This window comes from Magnolia sinica, chromosome 18 (assembly GCF_029962835.1).
Source record: "Magnolia sinica isolate HGM2019 chromosome 18, MsV1, whole genome shotgun sequence".
Taxonomy (NCBI): Eukaryota; Viridiplantae; Streptophyta; class Magnoliopsida; order Magnoliales; family Magnoliaceae; genus Magnolia; species Magnolia sinica.
In genome coordinates this window covers 4,469,211-4,491,888 of record NC_080590.1, presented here as the reverse complement: position 1 = coordinate 4,491,888, position 22,678 = coordinate 4,469,211, and the positions used below count along the sequence as shown (strand labels likewise).

Genomic DNA, 22,678 nt, shown 5'->3' with positions numbered 1-22,678 from the left:
GTGTTATGTGTAATTGAATCTGTAATTGAGTATAATAGGGTATATGATAAGCGGGTCCCGTCGTTTTTTGTGGCGAGGGCCTGCTGTAGACACTGGATGGCAGATTTCTCGAGGAACAGGAGATCAACTCTCCTTTTTCCACTGGTTACGTCGTTCGAGGGCTTTCGTTTTGGGGTAAGAAGGTGTAATATTTGACCAAAATCGCCACTAACCAATTATTACGATCCTATAGTCAGTTAAACTTTATATAAACGTTTATAATTAAGAATCCGAAGATCCTTAACCCTCAGATGACATCGGAGTAAATACACTTCAACTGTACACTTAATGTATGAAAAAGGAGAGTTCCACAAGCATGAGGGACGCTGCCCCAAAGAGGGGAGTGTCACGTGGCCGACAACGAGGGTACTGCTGGTCTCCACTAGGACTGCCTCCTCCAAATGTGTGTAGCTTTTGTCATAAGGATTGTTGTTTTGAAGTTTTGCCTATATATTTCTCCGATTAGGCTTGGTTCTGGGCTTTGGCTCGAGCTTGGTTTTAGACTTGATTAGGTGAGTTGACTAGGTTGTAGGATTGGATAAGCTGATCGGGTGAGTTAACTCGTCCTGCCGACTTAAGGCTCTAGGATTTTTAGGTTCTTAGAGTTTAGGGTTAGGCAGACTAGATTGACTGGGTTTATTGGGTTGAATGGGCTGACTAGGTTGACTTTATGGCTTAGGATTGGATTTCTAAGGTTTAGGCTTCTAGCGTTAGGGTTTAGAATTAGGGTCTGGTTGATCATCCATTAATTCAAACTCAATCAGCTTATCAGCCTGGGGTGGGGTGTCTATACTTGTCCAAATAATTGATTTGTAGTTAAAACCACTATAGTAGAAGACTATGATGTATTCTTGCAGAAAAAAGAATATTGCACCTTTAACCATCTCAATACATATATTGACCATTATTGTGATGACCAAAATTCCCAAAGGGACAATGTTCAAGATCACCTAGAAGACTATGATTCCTAAGATGGCATGAAATTGGCCATCATCATGCAAATCAGGATGGTGCTGATGATTTTGGTGTGCTGATCTGGAACATGACGTACATGGAGTGTTCAGATTGATGGGCAACAAAGTTGCAATTAATACAAGGGTCAAGTGGCATTAAGTGAGAAGAATTCGCGAGGGAACCAGACCTTTCGATTCATAACCTAGAAACCACATTGCCTATGATGGCAAGAAAGCATGCTATAGAAGCTGACGTGATGTAGTAGCTGATCCATTGTTGTTTCTATTTTCGTCAGCCATGCATGTTCATACTACTTCAAAACTGTAAATTTGCAACGGATATCATCGGTCGCAAACAAAGGCTTGGTTTAACAACAGACTTCATTGCGTGGCTTTTTGAAAATTATGGCAGAATGATATTTACGACGGATTGGTCCGTCGCAAATTAAGATTTTGCAACTTCACATCATACCACCCATAAAACAAAACATTTAGAGACGGATTTTATTTACTTTTCGATGGTCCATGAGCCGTCATAAATTCACTTTTCCCACCTTGTATTGTTTTTGTAGAATTTGGTGGAAAATTGTTCTTTATTGTAGTCTAATAAGTGTTTTTAATAGAATTTCAATAGTTTAATTGTATTTATTTGTATCTAAGATTATATTTGTATCAATTGATTGATTGCATCGATTTATTATTTTTTTTTTTCTGTTTTCATATCAATTGAGTGGAAATTATTAATAATTTTTTTCTTTAAAACTGATATTTAAATGCTTTGCAATATCACATGAAATATGCCACTCTACATCCTAGGTATTTTATTACAAATCGAGATTTTAGGAAGTGAAGTTCCAAAAAAAATTGAGATTTTGTTAAATAATTGACATTTTGAAAATCAAAATTGAGAATTTAAAAAAAATATATATTGATTTTGAAAAAAAAAATAAATTGAGAAGATTCCAAAAAAAAAAAAAAAAAAAAAAAAAAAAAAATTTAACAATGTTTGAGAAATTTTGAGATTTCGAAAAAAAAAATGTGATTTAATAAAAATATAGATTTTGAAAAAAAAAAAAAAAAAGAAGTTTGATTAAAGTTGATAATTTTGAAAAAAAATTGATTTAAAAAATGATATTTTAAAAAACAAAATTGAAAAGATGAAAAAAATTATGAAAAATTTGACAACTTTAAAAAAAAAAGAAAGTATTATACTGTGAAAAAGAAATTGAGATTTTGTATTTTGAACAAAAAGTTCCATTAGAATTGACCAGTTCGAAAAAAAACATCGTAAAAAGAAAATGGAGAAGTTCGAAAAAATAAAAATTTTGAAAAAAAAAATGAGATTAAAAAAAAAAAACTGACAGTTTGAAATGGAAATTTGAGAAGTTCAGATAATTTGTGATTTTTAAAAAAAAAAAAAAAAAACTTAAGAAATGAACTTAAACAATATCAATGCAATTTAGATTTTGAAAAACATTTGCATTTCACTAATGAGAATGTGCTTTTTTGAGCAAGTTGTTGTAAAACAATTGTTGCTTCTGAGTAGGTTTTCATTGGAAGAGTCTTCATGGTAAGATGGCAATGCTGCCACACTTTAATTTAGGCTATTTACAATGTATTTAGTTTAGTTTTCTATTCGGGTCAACTAAGCTTTCTATTCGGGTCAACTAAGCATCCAAACACACCCAAAATAATATTTAGTTCAGCTTCTTATTCAGGCTAATCTTTGGTGAATGGGGTTCTTATTAAATAATCTTATGAATATTTATTTTTTTTGAATGGCTATCGAGTGCAACAGATTCAAAAAGCAACGACAGATTTGAAGTCGTCGCTTCTCCTAAGAGCAACGACGGACCATATCTATTGCCAAATTTTATAATGACAAATAATTCATGGGTTTTTTCGTAGTTAAGCAACGGATTTATAGTTCCGAAGACCCGTCATTTATTTGCGACGGACTGAAACTGTCACAAATCCGTCACATATCCCATAAATTTTTGTGACGGACCATGCCACGAAACAACCGCGTCAAATTCACGTGTTTGGCGTAGTGTCATGCTTCCATCTCTCCTCTAATTTCTACTATCTTTGATCCACGCTGTATACTAGTCTCTCATTTTATTTTTCATGTCTTTCTTAGTAAGAGGTAATATTCTTATATCAAGGCTGGCTCCTGTATGATTGATTCACGCACCTGCCTTCTGAAAAGTTATTCACTTGGCTATTTATATATTTACATGCTTATGCGTAGGTGGGGCTCATTATGTTGTGGGTATTCCATTGAAACTGGATATGGAGCGGGTCACAGGCACTTTCATGGCAATGATGGACCAGAGAAGGCCCGATCGGAAGTGAAAATGATCCAAACCGTCAGAACCTTCAAACAGTCATATCTTGCAACCCAGAATGAGTTTTTCAATGAATCATATATGATTTTGGGTAGGAGAAGCTACTTTAGCCAGCCAACCAAGCAAAGCCGGGTTGCCCACGTCGGATTTGCGAGATTCCATCAGATCGACAGTGAAAGGTTCATTTTATTTTTGTTTTTACTATAAATAGTAAGCTTTAATTTGGTCATAACTTTTAATCCTTTTAGTTGTAAGAGTCATGCCCAACATGAATAGGGCTTAGAAAAACTAGAAGAATAACGTGGTTAGACCAAATTAGATACTTATTATTTTTCGTTAAACATCATGAAGTCTAGTAGGAATCATGGGAGTCTATAAATAGTAAGTTTACTATTTATAGTACGTCACGTTTTTAGGAATCTTTGTGAGGAGTCCAGAGAACTGCGTGGATTTGGAGTAATTATCCCCTAATGAGAAGATGATCGACCTTATCACGTCCCTCCCTGCATTAAAACCAGACATCATGGGAGATTAATATGGTGATGAGATGCTCTAACAGTCATGCCTCTCTATTTATTAGGTGAGCCGCGTCATAGAAAAGAATTAACAACATTCCGTGATGGCTCACACAATTATTGAATTGGCCTTTCTTTTTTGGGTATCTAACTTTCAAGGTAGGGTGACCCTTATGGAAGGATGCCATACCCACTCAGTGGTGGGCCCCACACAGCTTATGTGGAGTATGCTTATTTCACAATGGCTTCTACAGGAACCTGATTCATATTTACATTTAGAAAGTCCAGTAAGCATACAAGCAGAAGAGTACAAAAGCAACAAATTTCCCAATGAGGCCTAACAAAACTTGGCACCCCCTATTGCATCTAGTGTACATCCAACGTAGGATGGATAGGACATTCTCAATCCCTATCAGTGGACATTCGTACATTAAATACGGGCCCTTCATATTCATCTTCGCAGTTCATTTAGTTAGGCATGTTATATTCATTTTCACCGTCCATATGATGGCAATCAATCGGACAGTTTGATCATCTGTATCTTCATTGTAGTTTTGGGATTATCATCAACCATTCGCAGTGGGCCCACAAATTTGATTCTTCGGATGCACGCATGCCACCTTATTCTCCTGGAGCGTGTGTTTTTTTTTTCTTTTCTAATTTCCTTTCTCGTTCGATGGTGCCATGCTGCTAAATGCGCTGTAGCTTGGATACAGGTGAGTTGTAACATTTTAATAGAGGCCCGTACCGCAAATCCAAACCGTCAAATACAGGGACACGCTTTGATTGGATTATTGCCCGAAACATGCACCGAAAATATGATTTAACTAGTCAATTAGTGGACAGCTATTGGACTGTAAAATTGGAAACTTGGAAAAGGTGCAAATTCAACAAAAAATGGCCATTAGTAAAAGATTTCTCCAATTAAGTGGAATTTTTTAATTTTTTTTTAATTGGCGGTTCAGATTTAAAGTACGTGTCATGTGTATAGTGGGAACAGCTTATTTGTGTCATAGCTATAGTTCCTTTGACCGCAATATAGGATATACCTACAAATGCTAAAGGCACGCTTCTTGCTAATTAGGTGATCCCGACTGCAGAAAGCATGTCTCAGAAGGCAGGCCCAGGTCCTTTCGGTCTGCTTGTTCTTCAAGACCCAGACTTAGATGCGATAGGTTCAAGTACCTGTCAGGAGCCCATCAGGGTTTTTTTTTTTTTTTCAAATAATTTTAATTTTAATTTACATGAACTCACACCCCCACACACACCCATGCACTCAGGCACCACACCATTGGTTTTTCACCACAATGAGTACAAGGACCCATGATCAAGGTTTCAGGATTTCAAGAACTTGGTCTGAGTGAATCATTGTGTGTGTGTGAAGACGACCTCCACAAAAAGAAACAAACATCCCAACCAGCAAGGAAAGCATGACTTTGCTGCTCTGTTTCTTATATATGTTTGAATACTTGAAATTTAATTAATTTAAATACACCTTTGCTAATCGTGAAAGTTTAATTCATATATCGTGTCTTCGAGTTGAGTTGGATCGAGCCTTCGAGTTGACCCGACCTAAATGAACATCAAGTTGAGTCGAGTTTCCAGGTTCAGAAACTAAAGCGCCACTTAACACACACCTGGTCTGTAAGCGAGTTAGATTGAGTTTTCGAGTTCTTAAATTATGGTGCCACTTTTATATATGTATGGCGTGTAAATGGGCTCTCTTACATATGTGTGGCTTAGGAAACTTTATTTCTTTTACTAAATATTAATTTACTATTAAAACTGTTAAATATTAATTTCCTGTTAAAACTAACTGGTTCCTACCTAGACCTGATTTTAACCATACTCAACTTTAACTGGATCCATCACATGGACCCAACTCAAATTGACTGAGCCCGAAGTTTTAACCATGTTCAAAAGGTGAGACCCAATCTTGACCTGATCTCTCAATGGTCTAGTAAATCGGATCGGGACCATTAAAATTGGATTGGGTGATTTGTAACTACGTGCATGGAAAGGTTTCCTCATGCTCAGCCACTGGATTATTTGTCTTCATGTGAATGTTGAATAAAAAAATTTCCCCCTCAGGCAGCCCACTAGGTGTCAGGGTCGGACCGTCTAATGGTTGCATGAGTTAAACGATGGATATATGTGATTATAGATATAAAATTAAAATTTACTCAGGTTTCTAATGTAATGTGATTTAGATACCTGGTAAGTCATAAAGCATATGTATTTCGTAAACATAGAATATTATATGCTCAATTGATACAGGCAATAGCATGTGAAGGCTAGCTCAGATTTGAAGTCTATCTAGATCCAGTGAAACCCATAACTAAGACATCCATATTCAAACCTCATGGAGGGATCTAGAACATAATGTTTATATGATTTTAGTTGCTTGGTCGATATGAACAGTAGCGTATGAATGCTCAGATCCAAAATCTATCCAGATTCAGTGAAACCCACAGCTAATACATCTATACGCGAATCTCATGGAGAGGTTGAGAAAAAAAGCTAATAATTATACTTATATCGTTAATAACATATTTACTTCTAAACATAGTTATGCTAAAAAAGAATAATATCACAGTACAATAACAAGATACCGGTCAGGGCCAAGTGTTTTTGAGAATATCCTGACAACCATCGTTTCATCATTTTTCCACAAGAATATTATGACATTTTTAAATTTTGGGCCATAATGATATAGATGAGACAGAGAAATGATGATATGCAACTGTTGATTGTTACTCTTAAGGTGGACTTAAACGAAGTTATTTGCAATTTGAATGCTACTTTGTCGTTGTGAATACCGTGAATCATGGCTAATATTTTAAACCATTTTGCTTAAAGTTATTTTTGCAATGCAATTAGCTTTTGCATCCAAACACCATATTGCTTTGAATTGAGACTCGATATAATCACACATTCCTGTATTTAGCATTTATTCTAACCCAATACAAGGAGATTAATTTAAGGATCTAGATATGATCTATGGGCCGGGTCATATCTAGATTTGGTGATCAACTAGATTGAAACCATAAATAATGACTTACCTTTATATCCTTGAATTAAAAGCATCTGATCCCTAGCACTCAATAGATAAACGTACTTCACCTAAAGTAGCTCTAGACATATCATCATTGGAAGTAGCGGAAGGGAAGCGCAATGGTTTCTTATTCTTCAGCTTGCTCGCACGCCAGTCATCGATGTAGGCAAATTGATAAATGCCCAGATCTTGAATCGCTTGGTGTCCGAGAGTATCCAGTATGTTTTCAGCTTCACCAAGAAGAGAAGCTGCTTTCCTGATGCTGTCTTCCTTTGCTTCGATCGCACTGGAAAAGCATTCCATGGATATCACGCGCGGTAAGTTGGTAAGACAAGCACCTAATATATCAGAAATTGTTATGCACAACCATTTTAACAGTTCTTCCACCCTTTCAAATTTGTTTTCGTAGTCCTCGAGAATAGTTTGACAGATTCTATACAGAGAATTGCCTGCCAATGCCTTGGCTGTCCACTTCAGAGTGCTTTTCGTGTTTATGCCCACAGTCGCTGTGCTCTTTTCAAACTCCAGAATGCAATTCTTTCCAATCTCTGCAAGGTGTTCGATTATCTTCTTGGCATCGTTATCTTCACCGGCCAATGCAGCAAGATCCACATCTAGCCATCGATGGTAAAGATCAATACCTAGCCAGACTGTATCTGCTGCGTCGATCATGTTTACTGGCCCATTCAAATCCAGCTTCTTCTCTACAAGTCTCACATATCGAAGGCCTTCATTTACCCCTAGTATCAGCGATTCCATCAGATCTTGGCCAATGCAAGGAATTGCAATGGCTATGCTCGTAAGGGTTACCAAAGTCAGAGCCCAGCAGTTAGGAGGAGGTTCCTGTGAACCTACTGAGGAAACTCGATCGCTGTCAAATTCGCCCACTCCCTTGAAGCCTTCTGAAATTGTACATTTCTTTAAAAGATCCGTAAGATGCATTAGTCGGTTCTTTCTACCTCTGCAGATCCATTTCTCTGTGTCCACATAGCCTTGTTTCATAATCAACTGGACCAATTTTTCTTCACCCTCGAGATGCAATACGAAATCTCTCAGGTCTATCTCTGTACCAGAAGAAGACCTCATTTCGTCATTTGAAACACTTTTGCATGTCTTGAACAACCTTGGCAGTATGATGCAGGGGAAGCAGAATAGCGTCTTTTTGAGCAAGTTGACGGACAGTATAGATACTAGTCGTACAGATTTGCTTGTTAAAACTATAGCAATTTGCAGACATAGACAGACATTGAGGACTAGATTTCTTGAGCCATGGACGATCTTTCGATATCGTCTGTTCCCAATTTCAAAAGTTAAGGGGCGGTCTTTCCATTCCTTCAATCTCTGGATCCAATAACTCTCAACCTTAAACTCGCCTTTGAATTCATCCCATGATTTTATCTCAAGACATTTCGAATTGACGACGTTAAACCATCTCCAAGCAGGGGCTACAGTTGCAACCCATACTGCAGATAATTGACAAAGAGAAACAAAGAAAGTCGACCACTTATAATCAGATTCGTCATTCGAACACTCAGACATCCAAAATGATCTGGTGAAGGCCAAGGTTAAAACAAGTGCACCCAAGAGACAGAAAGCTCCAGAGGCGGTGCACATTGCAGAGCGACTCAGAACATGCTGAGGACTACAACAATGAGCCATCATCCAACATTTCCTTACATCGTTTCTCAACATTATAACCGTTGATATCTCAGCCATGTCATCCGATGCTTGCTGGTATTTCAGCTCGTATTGTTGTCTGAGCAACTGTTTTGTGGTTGAAACCACTAAAGCGGAGGAACAAAAAATCAGGAGCATGATTATCATGAAAAACAGGATTGTGATGTGTTCCAGCCTAAAGGCAAAAATTACACGGGTAACCATCTCAATGCAGACATTGACAATTATCGTAATGACTAGAATTCCCAATGGGACGACGTTCAAGATCACCTGGGAATCTTCCATTGTTCCTAAAGACGGCATGAAATTGGCCATCGTCGTGCAAATCAGGACGGTGCCGCTTAGTTTGGTGAACTGATCCTGAATCCGAGGCATTGGAGTATTCAGATCAACAGGCAACTTTGTCGCGATTGATATAAGGATCAAGGAAGTGGCGTTGAGAGAGAAGAATCTGCATGGTATCCAGAGTTTTCGATTGTGGAACCCGGAAATGATATCACCTTTCATGGCAAGAACGCAGGCTATAGAAGCTGCTGCGACGTACAAGCCGATCCATGGCATCGGCTCACTGTATCTTGTTTCGTTATACGGACATTCCGTTTCTCCTCTCACTGTTGTCATCGTCTGGTATCTGTTGATTCTAGTCTCTCATTTGAGTTTTCTTGATTCTTGAGTAACAGAGGCCGGCTCCTCTACGAGTGAGTCAGCTGCCCTCGAAAAGTTATTCACTTGCCTATTCACGTATTCACCTGCTTATACCTACATCGGGTTCATCATGTTGTTGTGTGCATTTCATCTAATCGACATATTAAGGGAGCTGAATACGATGATGGGATGTTCCAAAAACCACGCGTCTTCTAATTATTAAGTGGGTCACACCATAAAAAATAATTGATAACAACTGAAGTATTTTTTTTGGGCGTCCAATTTTCAATGTGGGAAGACCTTGTGAAAGATTGAATGCAATATCTGCAGTGGGCCCCACATGCATCTTATAATAGAATATGCTTATTCCACAATGCCTTCACAAGGAACCGGCTTCATATTTATATTAAGAAAGAAAGCCCAGTAACCATACAAACAGAAGATTACAAAAGCAACAGTAACGGATTGCCTGTGACACCGATGTTCTTGTGTGCGGATACTGTAGGGCCGGACAAATCTGCTCTCGTCTATCTGTTTTGCAAGACTTCAACAGGATAAGAGTCTAAAAATCAAGCATATCCAAAACTCATGAGGGGCCACCGTGATGCATGGATAATACCCGCGTGTCTATCAACTTTGCCCCTATGGTTTCATTGTATAAGCTTAAAAAATAAATAAATAAATAAAAACTAGATAGAACCAAAACTTAAGTGAAGATTAAACTCTTACCGTTGAAAGCTTCTGGGGAGCTTTAGAAGTTTTAGGATGAGCTGATATTTGTTTTCCCTTCATTCAGGCCTATGTGACCTTATGGACAGGTTGGATGGCACTTATCTATCATGGTAGGCTTTAGGAAGGCTTCAATGGTATGTGTCACTACCAATGCTACTTATTCACACCCCAAGTATAGGGTTGTGATATAGTAATATACTCGGTGAGACTGAGGTCGATTCTCAAGGGACTAAAACCTGTACGTAATCTGAAACTAAGTAGAACTAGAACTAGACTAAGATGAAATCTAAATCGACTGTAATTTGAGAAATAATGATGAAATAATTATCTAAAACTTAAAGAATTTAGGGGAAGGAAACTAGGGATTCAGAGGATCCACTTGTAGAGATCAAGAAGATCTTATGTCTGCTTTAAGAACTCAACTGGACTTAGAATCCCATCTTCATCTAGTTGAAGAGTGTAACAATGGAAATCAAGACTGAACTTCCTTTGATATAGTTTTCAAGAGATGAAAGGTATATGAATTAGAATGGATTCCATCACCAAATTATGCCCAGGAGACAAAGCAAACAACATAATTAAACCAATTAATAATCAATCAACAATGTATGAAGGTTAGGAAGGGTACCGTCATCCGACCATGCCCAAGAGACGATGGTGAACAACAGGGCTTCCTGACGTCATAAACATAAAAAAGAAAGGAACATGCTTAAAGCGATCGCAGACCCATTGTAATTTTAGTCACAACAGACCATTAAAAACTAAAAACATTCCCTTAATTAAACTAAAATCAACATCAGTTCAGTCTAAACAAAAGGTACAAATAAAAGTCTCTTCATCACACTACAAGCTTTACCTCTTAGCCCTAGCTAAGAGGTTTAGCCTAAAATAGACATGATTAGGCTAAACACAAAAAGAAACTTTAGAAATAAACAAAATAAAAATAAATATTACTCTCTCTCTCTGCTCCAAGTCCCGTCCCCTCCTTGATTAGCCTCCTTCCCTACTCCCTCCCTCATCCTTTTATACCTGATGTAGGTCGGCTGGGGTGGAGGACTGTCCCTTCTTTCGCAGCAGAAAGCGGACACATGTAGGGTATTAGAGTCGATGGTGTCTGTGGGGCCCACTTGTAGTGACTTCACGTCTCATTAGAGTCGTCCATTAGCTCTGTGAGGTTGATTTAGGATATCATGCCAAATTTGAAGAGGATCTGAGTTTTTTGTGGGCCACGGCGTTGATCAACGTATGGAGAAAGATCTGGACTGTGCACTCCTGTTCTTGTGCATGGATGGATGGAAAGGATCAGGGTTTGGTCGATTTCTCCTCCTGAGTAGGTGGGATGGTTCGGATCATCCATCAGGATGATGAATGTAGGCCACACATCCTCCCAACGGACGGCAGTCGCGAGCTCTGTTCTGGCGTAAACAGAGAAGCGATGATGTGTTTGGTGGGACCCATGATTGAGGTCAGTTGGAAAATCCACACCGTCCATTGTAATCCTCCTGAAAAACTGTTCAGTTATGACGCGTTATGGCTCGAATTTGGTGTGGCCCATGGACTCTTCTTATCACCGTCTATCTTACGTTTGAACGGCTGGAATATGTGTAGGTTTGCAAGAGACAAAAAAGACACCTAGGAGAAGGTCTTGCCTCCCATAGAGACGGAATTTACGGTCCTGATCAGTGATCCAAGCAATGAGTGGGGTCCACTGGCCAAAACCGGACGGACCACGTGCGTCCGCTGGTCGTCCGTGCTGGAGAAGGAGAAGGAGACGCGTCTCCATGTCTCTGGCACCATTTACCTTCCAAAGCCACCGTATGGGCTTCTCTCGTGGGCCTAATCATGATATATATATATATATATATATATATATATATATATATATATATATATATATATATATATATATATATATATATATATATATATATATATATATGAAATCCGCTCCGTCCATCCATTCTTTCATATCATTTAAGGCGTTGAGTCCAAAATTGAAGTATATCCAGAGATCAGGTGGGCCAAAAATTCAGTTTATTGGCTGATCTGTCCACTGGGCCTCTTTCACAGGGATCCAATGGTTTAAATTCTATGTGTACGGTTAATTTATAGTCCTTAGGCCATATATACATTTTCAAGCCAATCGGATGGCGGGAACCCTGTGATTTCACATTTTGGACCCTTTTTTAGGCCACTTAAGCTTCAGTTTCTTGATTTTCTCGGATCTCTTACGTGTAAATCTATCAATCTCGGTCCCTTAGGGTCCGTCCCTTGCTTTGGTGATTCTAGAGCGTCAGATTCATATATTTAGCACTTTTTTTTCAGTCCAAGCTCCTAAATTCACCTTGCAGCACAAACACGATTGAAATAGAGCATTAAACGGTATCAAGTTCGTAAAATTAGGTAATAACTGGGGTCTAATATGCAATATTTGACCCTCAACACTACTTCCTATGGTGTGGTCCACTGAAGCCTTGGATCTACTTCATTTTTAGGCTTGCATGATAGAACTGATGAGGATTTTCTCCTCATTGCTGGTTTCGATGAAATTGAACCAGTTTCGACATCATTGATGCATGTCGAATTTTTCACTGCTGGTCACTGGACAGTTTTTGTCCTGTCTTGATATCATCGATGGACTTTAGATGATATCGAAGGCTGTCATCGAGAGACCTTCGATGACATCGATAATTATCAGAATTTTCACCCCTGGTCACTGGACAGTTTTGGTCCTGTTTCAATATCATCGAAGGACCGTCGATGATATCGAAGGTTGTTATCGAGAGACCTTCGATATCATCGAAGAGTTACGCAGACACAGTTCTGCGGATTTTGTTTCTTATTTGGATTCTACCTCTTTCTATTCTTATATAAAGAGGTGTATGCAGGATTGGTGTGTATTCCAGGGTATTATAAGGTTTCATAAAGGTTTTCTAAGATGGCTTAGGGCTATCAAAGGTTAGAGAGAGAGGAAGCTTGTGGAAGGGAGGCTATACTTGTAGAGGTGATCTACCATATCTCATCGCTTCATCTCTCCATTTTTCTTTTGTTCTCTTATTGTTTATCCACTCCTATGTGAGTGAAGAAGGTTTGATCTAAGCGGTGTGTGCTTGTGATCGGTAGTAACATTCTGCTTTATAGTGGATTGTTGATCTGGAAGAGGTCCCGTGGTTTTTACCTCTTTGAGGGTTTTTCACGTAAAAATCTTTGGTGTGGTGTGGTTTATGTTTTGATTTAGTTCATTTCATTATTATTCCATAATTCTGATTTGTTTCAGGAGGCTAGATCCTAAGGTTTTATGCAAAGCCCCCAACAAAAACGACATGGTAAAGCCGATGGATAGTGTTTGTAAATGTTAGATTGGCGGCCTAACATCTATGGCTGATTGTAGATGTGATTGCCTGTGCATACGAGTTTCATATAAAAATCAACAGGTATGGATATGGCATCACTTCAGCTTTGAATCTGGGTCAACTTTCAATGATCCGGATTATTTATATGATGGGCCTCGCCTTAGAGGATAAATAGACAAAAATAATTAAATAAATAGAAACTCTTTAAAAATATATATATATATACGAACGGTCACATAACTTTTGAATAATTAAAAGATTAAAATATTTTAACTTCACAATTTTTCCGAGCATCCATCATTCACGGTAAACAGATTGGATCCTTCAAAATCACCTGATCCAATGGCTAGAGTATGGATGTATCCTCTGACGTATCATGTAATCTAGCAAACTGGTGTCACGTCCAACGCAGATAGACACCTGTACCTGGTTAGAGGTTTTGTCCAGATCACTTACTAACCCGACTAGTCTCTAACCCCGAAAGGGCAGCTATGTGCGCAGGCCCACCGTGATGTATCAGTTTATCCATGCCCTCTATCCTATTTTCTTATAGCATTTTAATGCATGAACACAAAAATGAGGTAGATCCAACGCTCAAATGGACTACACCACAGATGACTCTTGCATTTAATGCAACCGAGCTTATTATTTGGTATGGTCCACTTGAGTGTTGGATCTACCTCATTTTTTTGTTCATGCCATAGAATGATATGAGAAAAGGGATGAACAGCTTGGATAAACAGATACATCACGGTGGGCCAGCCCACATAACTGCCCATTCGCGGCCAGAGACAGGCGGGTAGGACGCAATTGTAGGACACACCAACGAGAAAAAAAAAAAAAACACCTCCTAAAACTGATAAATTCATGCGATGTGGCCTGCCTGAGGTTTGAATCAGGCCGATTTTTGTTTATTTACTTCATCGTGATAATTTACATCTGATTAACGGGTCTGATGGAAGATACACATCAAGATGACCACACACATAACCCTATGGTTGTCATCGTATCTGCATTGTTCCCTTTGTATTCTGGTCCACCTAACTTGTGGATGTGGCTTATTTTTATCAACAGGGCCTAGAATCGAGGATAGCAGATGATGGACAGAGTAGATTTTACATATACAACTGGTGGACCCACAGATTTTACGTGCTGTGGTAAAACAGGTACTGGAGAGGGTTCCACGTACATGATGTGCATGATCATTTGCCTAAAAAATGGGCACCGAATGCTGTTGTAGTAGGGCTTTTTTTAAAATAAAATAAAAAAATTATGGTCCCCATAGTCTCGATGGTGCTTATTTAAAACTTAGGTGGCCGTGGTTTAGTGATCTAGACCATTGATCTGATGGCCCTCAATGTGGATGGACCAAGCCAAAATATAACTTGAAATGGAAGATGCTAATCGGAGCTCTTTTTAGCAAATTTGGACCGTTGTTAACCTTCGATTTGCAAGACCAATGAGAGAGGGCTAGGAATGTCCCATAATGGAGATAATCTGGGTCGATCCATCCACAGTGGGACTCCACGGATCAATAATCCAAATTTATGTACGAATGGAAATTATAGATTCGAGTTCAGCTTGCTAACAAAAAAGAAATTCATAGAATGATACTGATTGTCGTGACCGATTTACCAATTCTGATTATCGATCGATTCTGATTGTCGTGACCGATTTATCGATTCTGATTATCGATCAATTCCAATAGTCGTGACTGATTGTCGATTCCGATTGACGTGACTGATTTACAGATTCTGATTATCGACCGATTCCGATTGACATGACCGATTTACCGATTCTGATTATCGACCGATTCCGATTGTCATGACCGATTGCCGACTCCGATTGACGTGACCAATCTACCAATTCTGATTATCGATCGATTCTTATTGTTATGACCGATTTACCGATTCTGATTATCGATCGATTCTGATTGTTGTGACCGATTGCCGATTTCGATTGACGTGACCGATTTACCGATTCCGATTGTCGTGATCGATTGCCGACTCCGATTGACGTGACCGATTTACCGATTCTGATTATCGATCGATTCCAATTGTCATGACTGATTTACCAATTCTGATTATCGATCGATTCCGATTGTCGTGACCGATTGCCGATTCCGATTGACGTGACCGATTTACCGATTCTGATTATCGACCGATTCCGATTGTTGTGACCGATTGTAGACTCCGATTAACGTGACTGATTTACCAATTCTGATTATCGATCGATTCTGATTGTCGTGACTAATTTACTGATTTCGATTGTCGTGACCGATTGCCGATTCCGATTGTTGTGACCGATTTACCGATTCTGATTATCGATCGATTCCGATTTACGTGACCGATTTACCGATTCTGATTATCGATTGTCGTGACCGATTGCCGATTCCGATTGACGTGACTGATTTACCGATTCTTATTATCGACCGATTCCGATTGTCGTGACCGATTGCAGATTCCGATTTACGTGACCGATTTACCGATTCTGATTATCGACCGATTCCGATTGTTGTGACCGATTGTCGATTCCAATTGACATGACCGATTTTACCGATTCTGATTATCGATCAACTTCGATTGTCGTGACCGATTCGCCGATTCCTATTATCGATCGATTTTGATTGTCGAGGCCGAGTATCGAGGTCAATTCTGATTTGTCGAGGCCGATTGTATAGGCCGATCCGATTGTCGAGGCCGAGTATCGAAGCCGATTCTGATTTGTCGAAACCGATTGTATAGGCCTATTCCGATTGTCGAGGTCGAATGTCGATGCCGATTCCGAGTGTTGAGGCCGATTTCGATTGTTGAGGCTGATTTCGATTGCCGAGGCCAATTGTCGAGACCCATTGTGATGTGTATTCAGCCCGTATTTAAGGCCCAATGTGATGTATATGAGGCCTATGTGGTGAGGCCCATTGTGATGTAATTGAGGGCTGGGCGATGAAGCCCATTGTGATGTACGTTAGGCCCATGTGAAAGGTCCATCGTGATGTGTATTAAGCTCTTGAGTGAGGCCCATAGTGTTGTATATCAAGCCCTTTGTGAGGCCATGGTCCACTATATGTTAGGCTCATTGTGGGCCACCCCTTGGGGGCAATGTTGGTTAAATGTCCACATTCTCGAGGATGATTGTCGAGGCCGATTGTTGATGCCGGTTATTGATACCGATTATGAGTATGTGACAGCATAGCATCATGATACATGCCCATACGCATCATCTGCATGTTTGATATGAGATGTGGTTGACTGTTGCATATGTCATGGGGCAGGTTGTTCATGGGACTCCCTGATGGGCTGAGTTACCCCACATGAGCGCACGGTATGCGTAAGATCGATGCATGATTGGACTGTGTGACTCATGCATCTCGCATTGTGTGATTATGATTACCGTACGCCCTAGCGACATCAGGGCTGTAGCCTCCACATGCATATCGTGGATGGCCAGATGGGACACCGAAAATCTGTTCTACATGGGGTGCTATAGATATCCTTAGGTGAAAGTTCCAAAACCCTCTTGGTTCCAGAGGTTGCTCCAACGTCTAAACCGAGTGGATGCATCAGTGCATGAGGGCCGTATACCGATAGGTCGCGTCTCCCACTGTGTCGTGGTCGGTTGGAAGGGGGTATGGCCTTACCTGTCTGAGAGGAGGGGGCAATGTTAGGCTGAGTCTGACCAGCTCGAGGAATGGGTCCGCTATCGATGAGTCGGGCCCGATATTGGCAGGCAGATAGTAAGGTTTCTTCCACTCACATTGTTGCCCGCGATGGGACGGCAATTTGGTTTGAAGTGTAATAGACTCCGATGATTCCACAGAGAGTAACCTTACTGATATGTGAACTTAGTGAGCAGGAATTGTATATTCATTCATTCATTCATTCACTATCCACTCGGGCTGGTGATGCGTAACTATTTGTTATGTGTACCTTCACATTGCCAGAATTTCGGGTGGGCGCCCGACTAACCTGAGATCAGGAGTTTACCACATTAAGTCTGACTATCCAAATTTAGGTATGAGACTGGTTTGGATAGGAGTCCTTTGTGGTGGACCCCGTAGCCTACGATACTACGTACTATCATCCCGACTTCACACTCTAGCATGGTCATTTCATTCGCACGGCATATTATATTGCATCCACAATACTTAGCATTTTGAGTTACTATGTCCTGCACTTATATGGCCTAGACGGAATTAGCAGGATTTACATATTACATTTGCACCTCGGCATCTGATATTTGGCTCTCTTTGACTCCTCATTTGTATAGTTGATCTGTATTGCGTACTTTGATATTGTATGACTCATGGACTTACCAGTATAATTCCGCTTACTCTGATATCGTATCTTGTTAGTATTTCCGTTTACTCCATTGTATGATTCATGGCATTGTATCGCATACTTGGCACTTAGTGCACACACTTTCACCACCCTCTAAGCTTTCTATAAGCTTATGCATGATAGATGCGTGCAGGTGATGTTAGGTTGCAGCAGCGTGAAACTTGTAGCATGTAGCTGACTTCTAGAGCTTTGATTTTATTTTGACATATGTATTTCCCCTTTCAGCATTGTATTCAACTGTTTATATTAGTGGATATGTGATGATGATGTTGCCTTTATGTTTGGGTATGCTTGTGGTTATGCTTATTACGAGATAAATGTACAAAAAAAAAAAAAAAATCCTCCTTATAGGATCACAGGATCGGAATTTAGCGTATAAGCTCTGAGAGCCGAGAATGGGATACTACGAAGGCTGTCGGCACCGGATTCGATGATCGGGGTTCTTGTGAGTCCGATCTCCAGGTTTGGGGCGTGACATAATCTGGGTCGATCCATCCACAGTGGGACTCCACGGATCAATAATCCAAATTTATGTACCAATGGAAATTATAGATTCGAGTTCAACTTGCTAACAAAAAAGAAATTCATAGAATGATACCACTGCCAAAGAAGGATAAAGATTTTGTATTGCTGGCGTAGTTATTGTTTATAATGCGGTATTGCTGGTGTAGTTATTGTTTATAAAATTACATTTTAGGTGTAGAAAGGAACTCTTATAAATAGATTGGCTTATTTCAATGAATTCCACTTGAAGAAGGTGCTCTTGCAATACCAGGCATGAAAGCAATGAAATATTTTAAATTTGTATTTATTGTTGCTCTTCTTCTCTGCTTTGCTTCCTCCGCTAAATCACAGCCAAAAGGTTTGTAGTCACTTTTTTTTACTGTTTTTTATTTTATTTTTATTTATTTATTATTATTATTATTATTGTTTATATGGGTAATTGCTTCCTCTGCTAAATCACTGGTTTGTAGGCACCTATTTTATTGGGGTTTTTTTTTTCCATTTGTTTATAAGGATAATTTCATGCCCAATGGAGTATCAAATATGCACCCATCTTTGGTTCGGAGAAACAAGTTTCAGCAATTTAGACCATTCCTTAGATACAAACCGTTGATGTCAAAATCTGGACCACCCTCCACTCTATGCGATGAACCTTCGACGAACCCTGGTCCTGCACAAAGGTGAGCAAAGGAGACCCTGGCTAAGCTGGGGGACCCTCCGATGCCTAAGTCAGGCCAGGGAATCTGGGTCTAAGTTGAATGTGGAGAGAGGGTGCGAGATCTTGTGTACCTGTAACAATGGGGTCCCCTTATATTTATACCTGTGTATTGGGTGATCTGCGTCCGTTAATCTCGGCAAGATTCACTCAATCAGTGGGATATTGTGATCGTGGAGATTTCGTCTGTAATCCAGGGATTGTGTAGCGCATCGTGTCTTAGAGGAGCGCATCTGCAGGCGAGATGTCTGGTCGTATCCACGTAAGGTTGTTTCTTAGTTCAGCATTCAGAATGTCCACATCTAGCCTTGGCCTCGGCCTTGGGTCTCAAACTAAGGTGGTCTTGACTCCAAACCTCGAACCATGACTAGTGCGCAGATTAACGTTTTCGTCGAGTTATTAAACAAGGATAGCGGCTAGGAGTCGAGACGGGCTTCGGCCTTGGCCGAGGGTGGACTCTGCCCCACTTATCCGTCGTACACATTCGAGGTCTCCCCTCTGAGCTCCGAGGTAGGTAGTGGACTTAACTCATCGAGTTGGATTTCCCCATAACACAAACAAATGAAGGTTAAGATCTTCTGATTGAAAAGATTTTAAGGCATGATCCATCCATGATGAGACACAACCAATGATAGTCTGGATCACTAAAACATTGACCCCACATGTCACAACTGAGCAAAACCCATGCATATATACCATGTAAAGATGTAGGTCACAGATGATGTGATTCCTCTTTGTTTGCCTATGTATGGTGTGCCAGATGAGATGGCCAAAGCAAACATTCAACATAACACTACTGGTCAATCTTTCTAATTGTATGTGTATCTGAGTGACCCGCCTCATTTTTGTGGCCACCTACAAATTTTCATTTATGGTTGTAAGCCTGAAAACTAATGTAGTTTTTTGAACACGGTACTCGTAGATGAATGCAAATGGCACGGTACATGCTCGAGTGATGAAGAATGCAAGAAGAGGTGCATTGCTGACGATTACTATAATGGCTACTACTTTCAAGGAGAATGTTGCTGCTCTACTCAGAAGTAGGTATCTGGCCTCCCCTCATCCTTTTTTGGATGTGGGTCTTTCGCAAAGAAAGATGCAATTCATCCAAGTTGTTTGGGCATGCGAGGCTCACTATTATTTTCTCAATAGTATTGTAACTCAAATATTATCACGTACTACTATAAAGAGCAAGCTTATTTTTAGTACCATTCATCTCCATTATTGGCATTCCTCTTAAGAGCCAATCAGAATAGATTTCGTGTGATTTATACAAATCCGTGTGGTATATTTGGATATTTGAAAATACTTCTTAGAAAATAATAGCGGGGATGCATTAGACAAAGGTGCAACCCATCATCATAGGACGAACCCACCCTCTGAATATCGTCTATCCTATTTACACATTGAGCGGCTAAATAGGCGACCGATCTCATCAGATCTCGGTCATGCATTGTATGTCTGTCTATCTTGGCTTTGGGGTTATAATTGTTCGGTTTGAATTGAGCCGCAATTTCAATTATGACACGCTCACATAAGTGCAGCCGGAAATAGAACCACACAATAGTTTTTGGTATGCCCAGTGGGACCCTAAAGAAAAAACTACTTGGCTATCAGAAATTTATACTGTGCACCGGCTGTACCAAGTATTAACAGTTTTTGGCACGCCTGATGGATCCTTGTATTTGATTAACCGGCGTAATATTGTCAATCAGGAATAGAAGAAGTGCTTGAATTGTTGAAATCAATCTCTTTACACCAATCGCATCACCTCCAGTCAAGCATGTGCCAATTCAAGCGGCCCCGAAAGCGTTGAATCTAACAATAGTCCAACATCTGGATCTGGATATCAAGGAAGAGCATCGACTTCTCAGCTATTCTTCCAGACGAGATAGTTGTCATTATACAGTTGAGTAATCAGCTTGTACAAGAATATGGAAGGGCCCAAGGAGAGTAATTCCGTATTCAAACTAAGAATATGTAACACCCTGATTCCCGAAACCCGAGTACACTACTCGATTTCCAACAATCCGAGTGTTAACCTCCAAATTTCACGTACACATTTTTTTTTCTTTATCAGAGTGAACAATTTGGTAAAATAGAAACAAATCAAATATAAGCAGAAAATCCAAATATATATAACAAAATATTCAAGTGGCTGCCCGAAAACTTATACAAACTAATGTTTTAAATTTTTACAATACATGACAGTACAAATTAAATACGAATGAAATGAGGAATAAAGAGTCGCAAGATCATCTGGCTCTCCTATTCCACATGAACACCAGCATGCGTATCATTTGCATCTCCTGCATACCGAATATGGTTTGATAGCGTCAATGGCTATCACAGTAAGGTATAACCCCCAAGATTTATGGAAGCATCAAGATAATTAAGCATAGTTTATCAGGAACAATCCATAAGGAATATTTCGCAATAACTATCATAATAATGAGACAAAGATTATCAGATGCGAAAACATAAAATAGATTTTACAATGGTATCCTTGTTTAAATGCATGGATGGATTTCTAGGACTCTAGCCCACCTAAGTGATGTCTTTAATCAGTATAACAGGATCCACCCAACAAAATGGGTTTTTCGGTCGGTTGGAGCAGCCAACCATGGCGATTTTCATCCTAGGGCCCCGTCTGACGATCCACATCTTTTGGATGGTTTGGGTGAGTCCACTTCTCATTGTGGGACCCATCAAACACTACCACATCCTTGCTTATTGATGGGGTCCCGATATTTTCTGCCACCAGTGGATTTCTCGCAACATGGAGATCTCGTGTGAGATCTCCAAGCTAGAGGCTTAAGAATGCCCTAGTTTCTAGGGCTAGGATGCGTTTGAGATGTTGTTCAAGGCGGGAGTGGATAGGATTGTACCAGCACGAAAACAAAAAGATTCCTTTCGCTCTTTTATAGTTGCGGACACCCTAAAATGCAGAATGCATGGAGGGTTGGGATCTCTCGAAATAGAGGGTTGTGACTGCCCATGACAACCACACGTGGATTGTCAACTCGTCTAAGAAATGGAATTTTTGTTTTTGGAAAATGTCGCACGCACGCCGGTTTTATGTCAATGATTGCAAATACGTGCGTGCGTGCCTTCCAACATGTGGGAAAAACATGGTTTTAGCCGGATTTGATGGTTTGGATCATCGATCCATGACCTGATGGTGTGCCCAAATTCAAACTAGCGGACTTCGTCTATCGCTGGTGAAAAATGAAGGAAAGAGGGGGATTTCTTTCTTTTGAAATTTTCACGAGTCAACAGTTTCTAGTCCAATAGAGAAAATTTAGCAACTGCTTCTATAATATTATATCTCAAATGATTATGAATTTCAATGACTGGCTTCAGAATGGATCATCCATAGTCCTAGGTGTCCTGGAGACTATCCAGGTGGAAAACTTGACTATTGATTTTATAATTTGCTAGTCATATGGCTCGATCTATGGAGGGAGATTACTCCTGACGACCAAAGTGTAGGTGCATGGCTCAAAAGTTAGGTATTTATGGTAACACCCGAGTACGAAAATGTACGGGGTGTTACAATCTACCCCCCTTAAAGAAGAATCTCATCCTCGAGATTCAATAATTATCAACCTAATTATTAACGGTACAAATAGCAGGGCTATCCCAATGGTATTCTCTATCTTGCGTTAGTCCAAGTGTGCCATCATATCCTGAATTTGAAGAAGTTATTGCCAAATTTTATTACCACACTTATATTTCTAATCCAACAGGTCGACTAAGTTGCATAGGTTCCATTAGAGGTTAGAAATCCTTTCAATAATTA

The 22,678-nt window shown here is 39.7% G+C and overlaps 2 protein-coding genes across 2 annotated transcripts in view; both read right to left on the bottom strand.

The window, feature by feature from the left end:
• LOC131233881 (beta-galactosidase 11-like) overlaps window positions 1–22,678 on the bottom strand; it is a 74,882-nt gene that overhangs the window by 32,123 nt on the left and 20,081 nt on the right. The gene's annotated exons all lie outside the window — the stretch shown is intronic.
• Window positions 6,950–9,208, bottom strand: LOC131233710 (uncharacterized). The gene has a single exon (XM_058230496.1). The coding sequence runs from the start codon at window positions 9,206–9,208 to the stop codon at window positions 6,950–6,952; it is 2,259 nt and encodes a 752-aa protein (XP_058086479.1).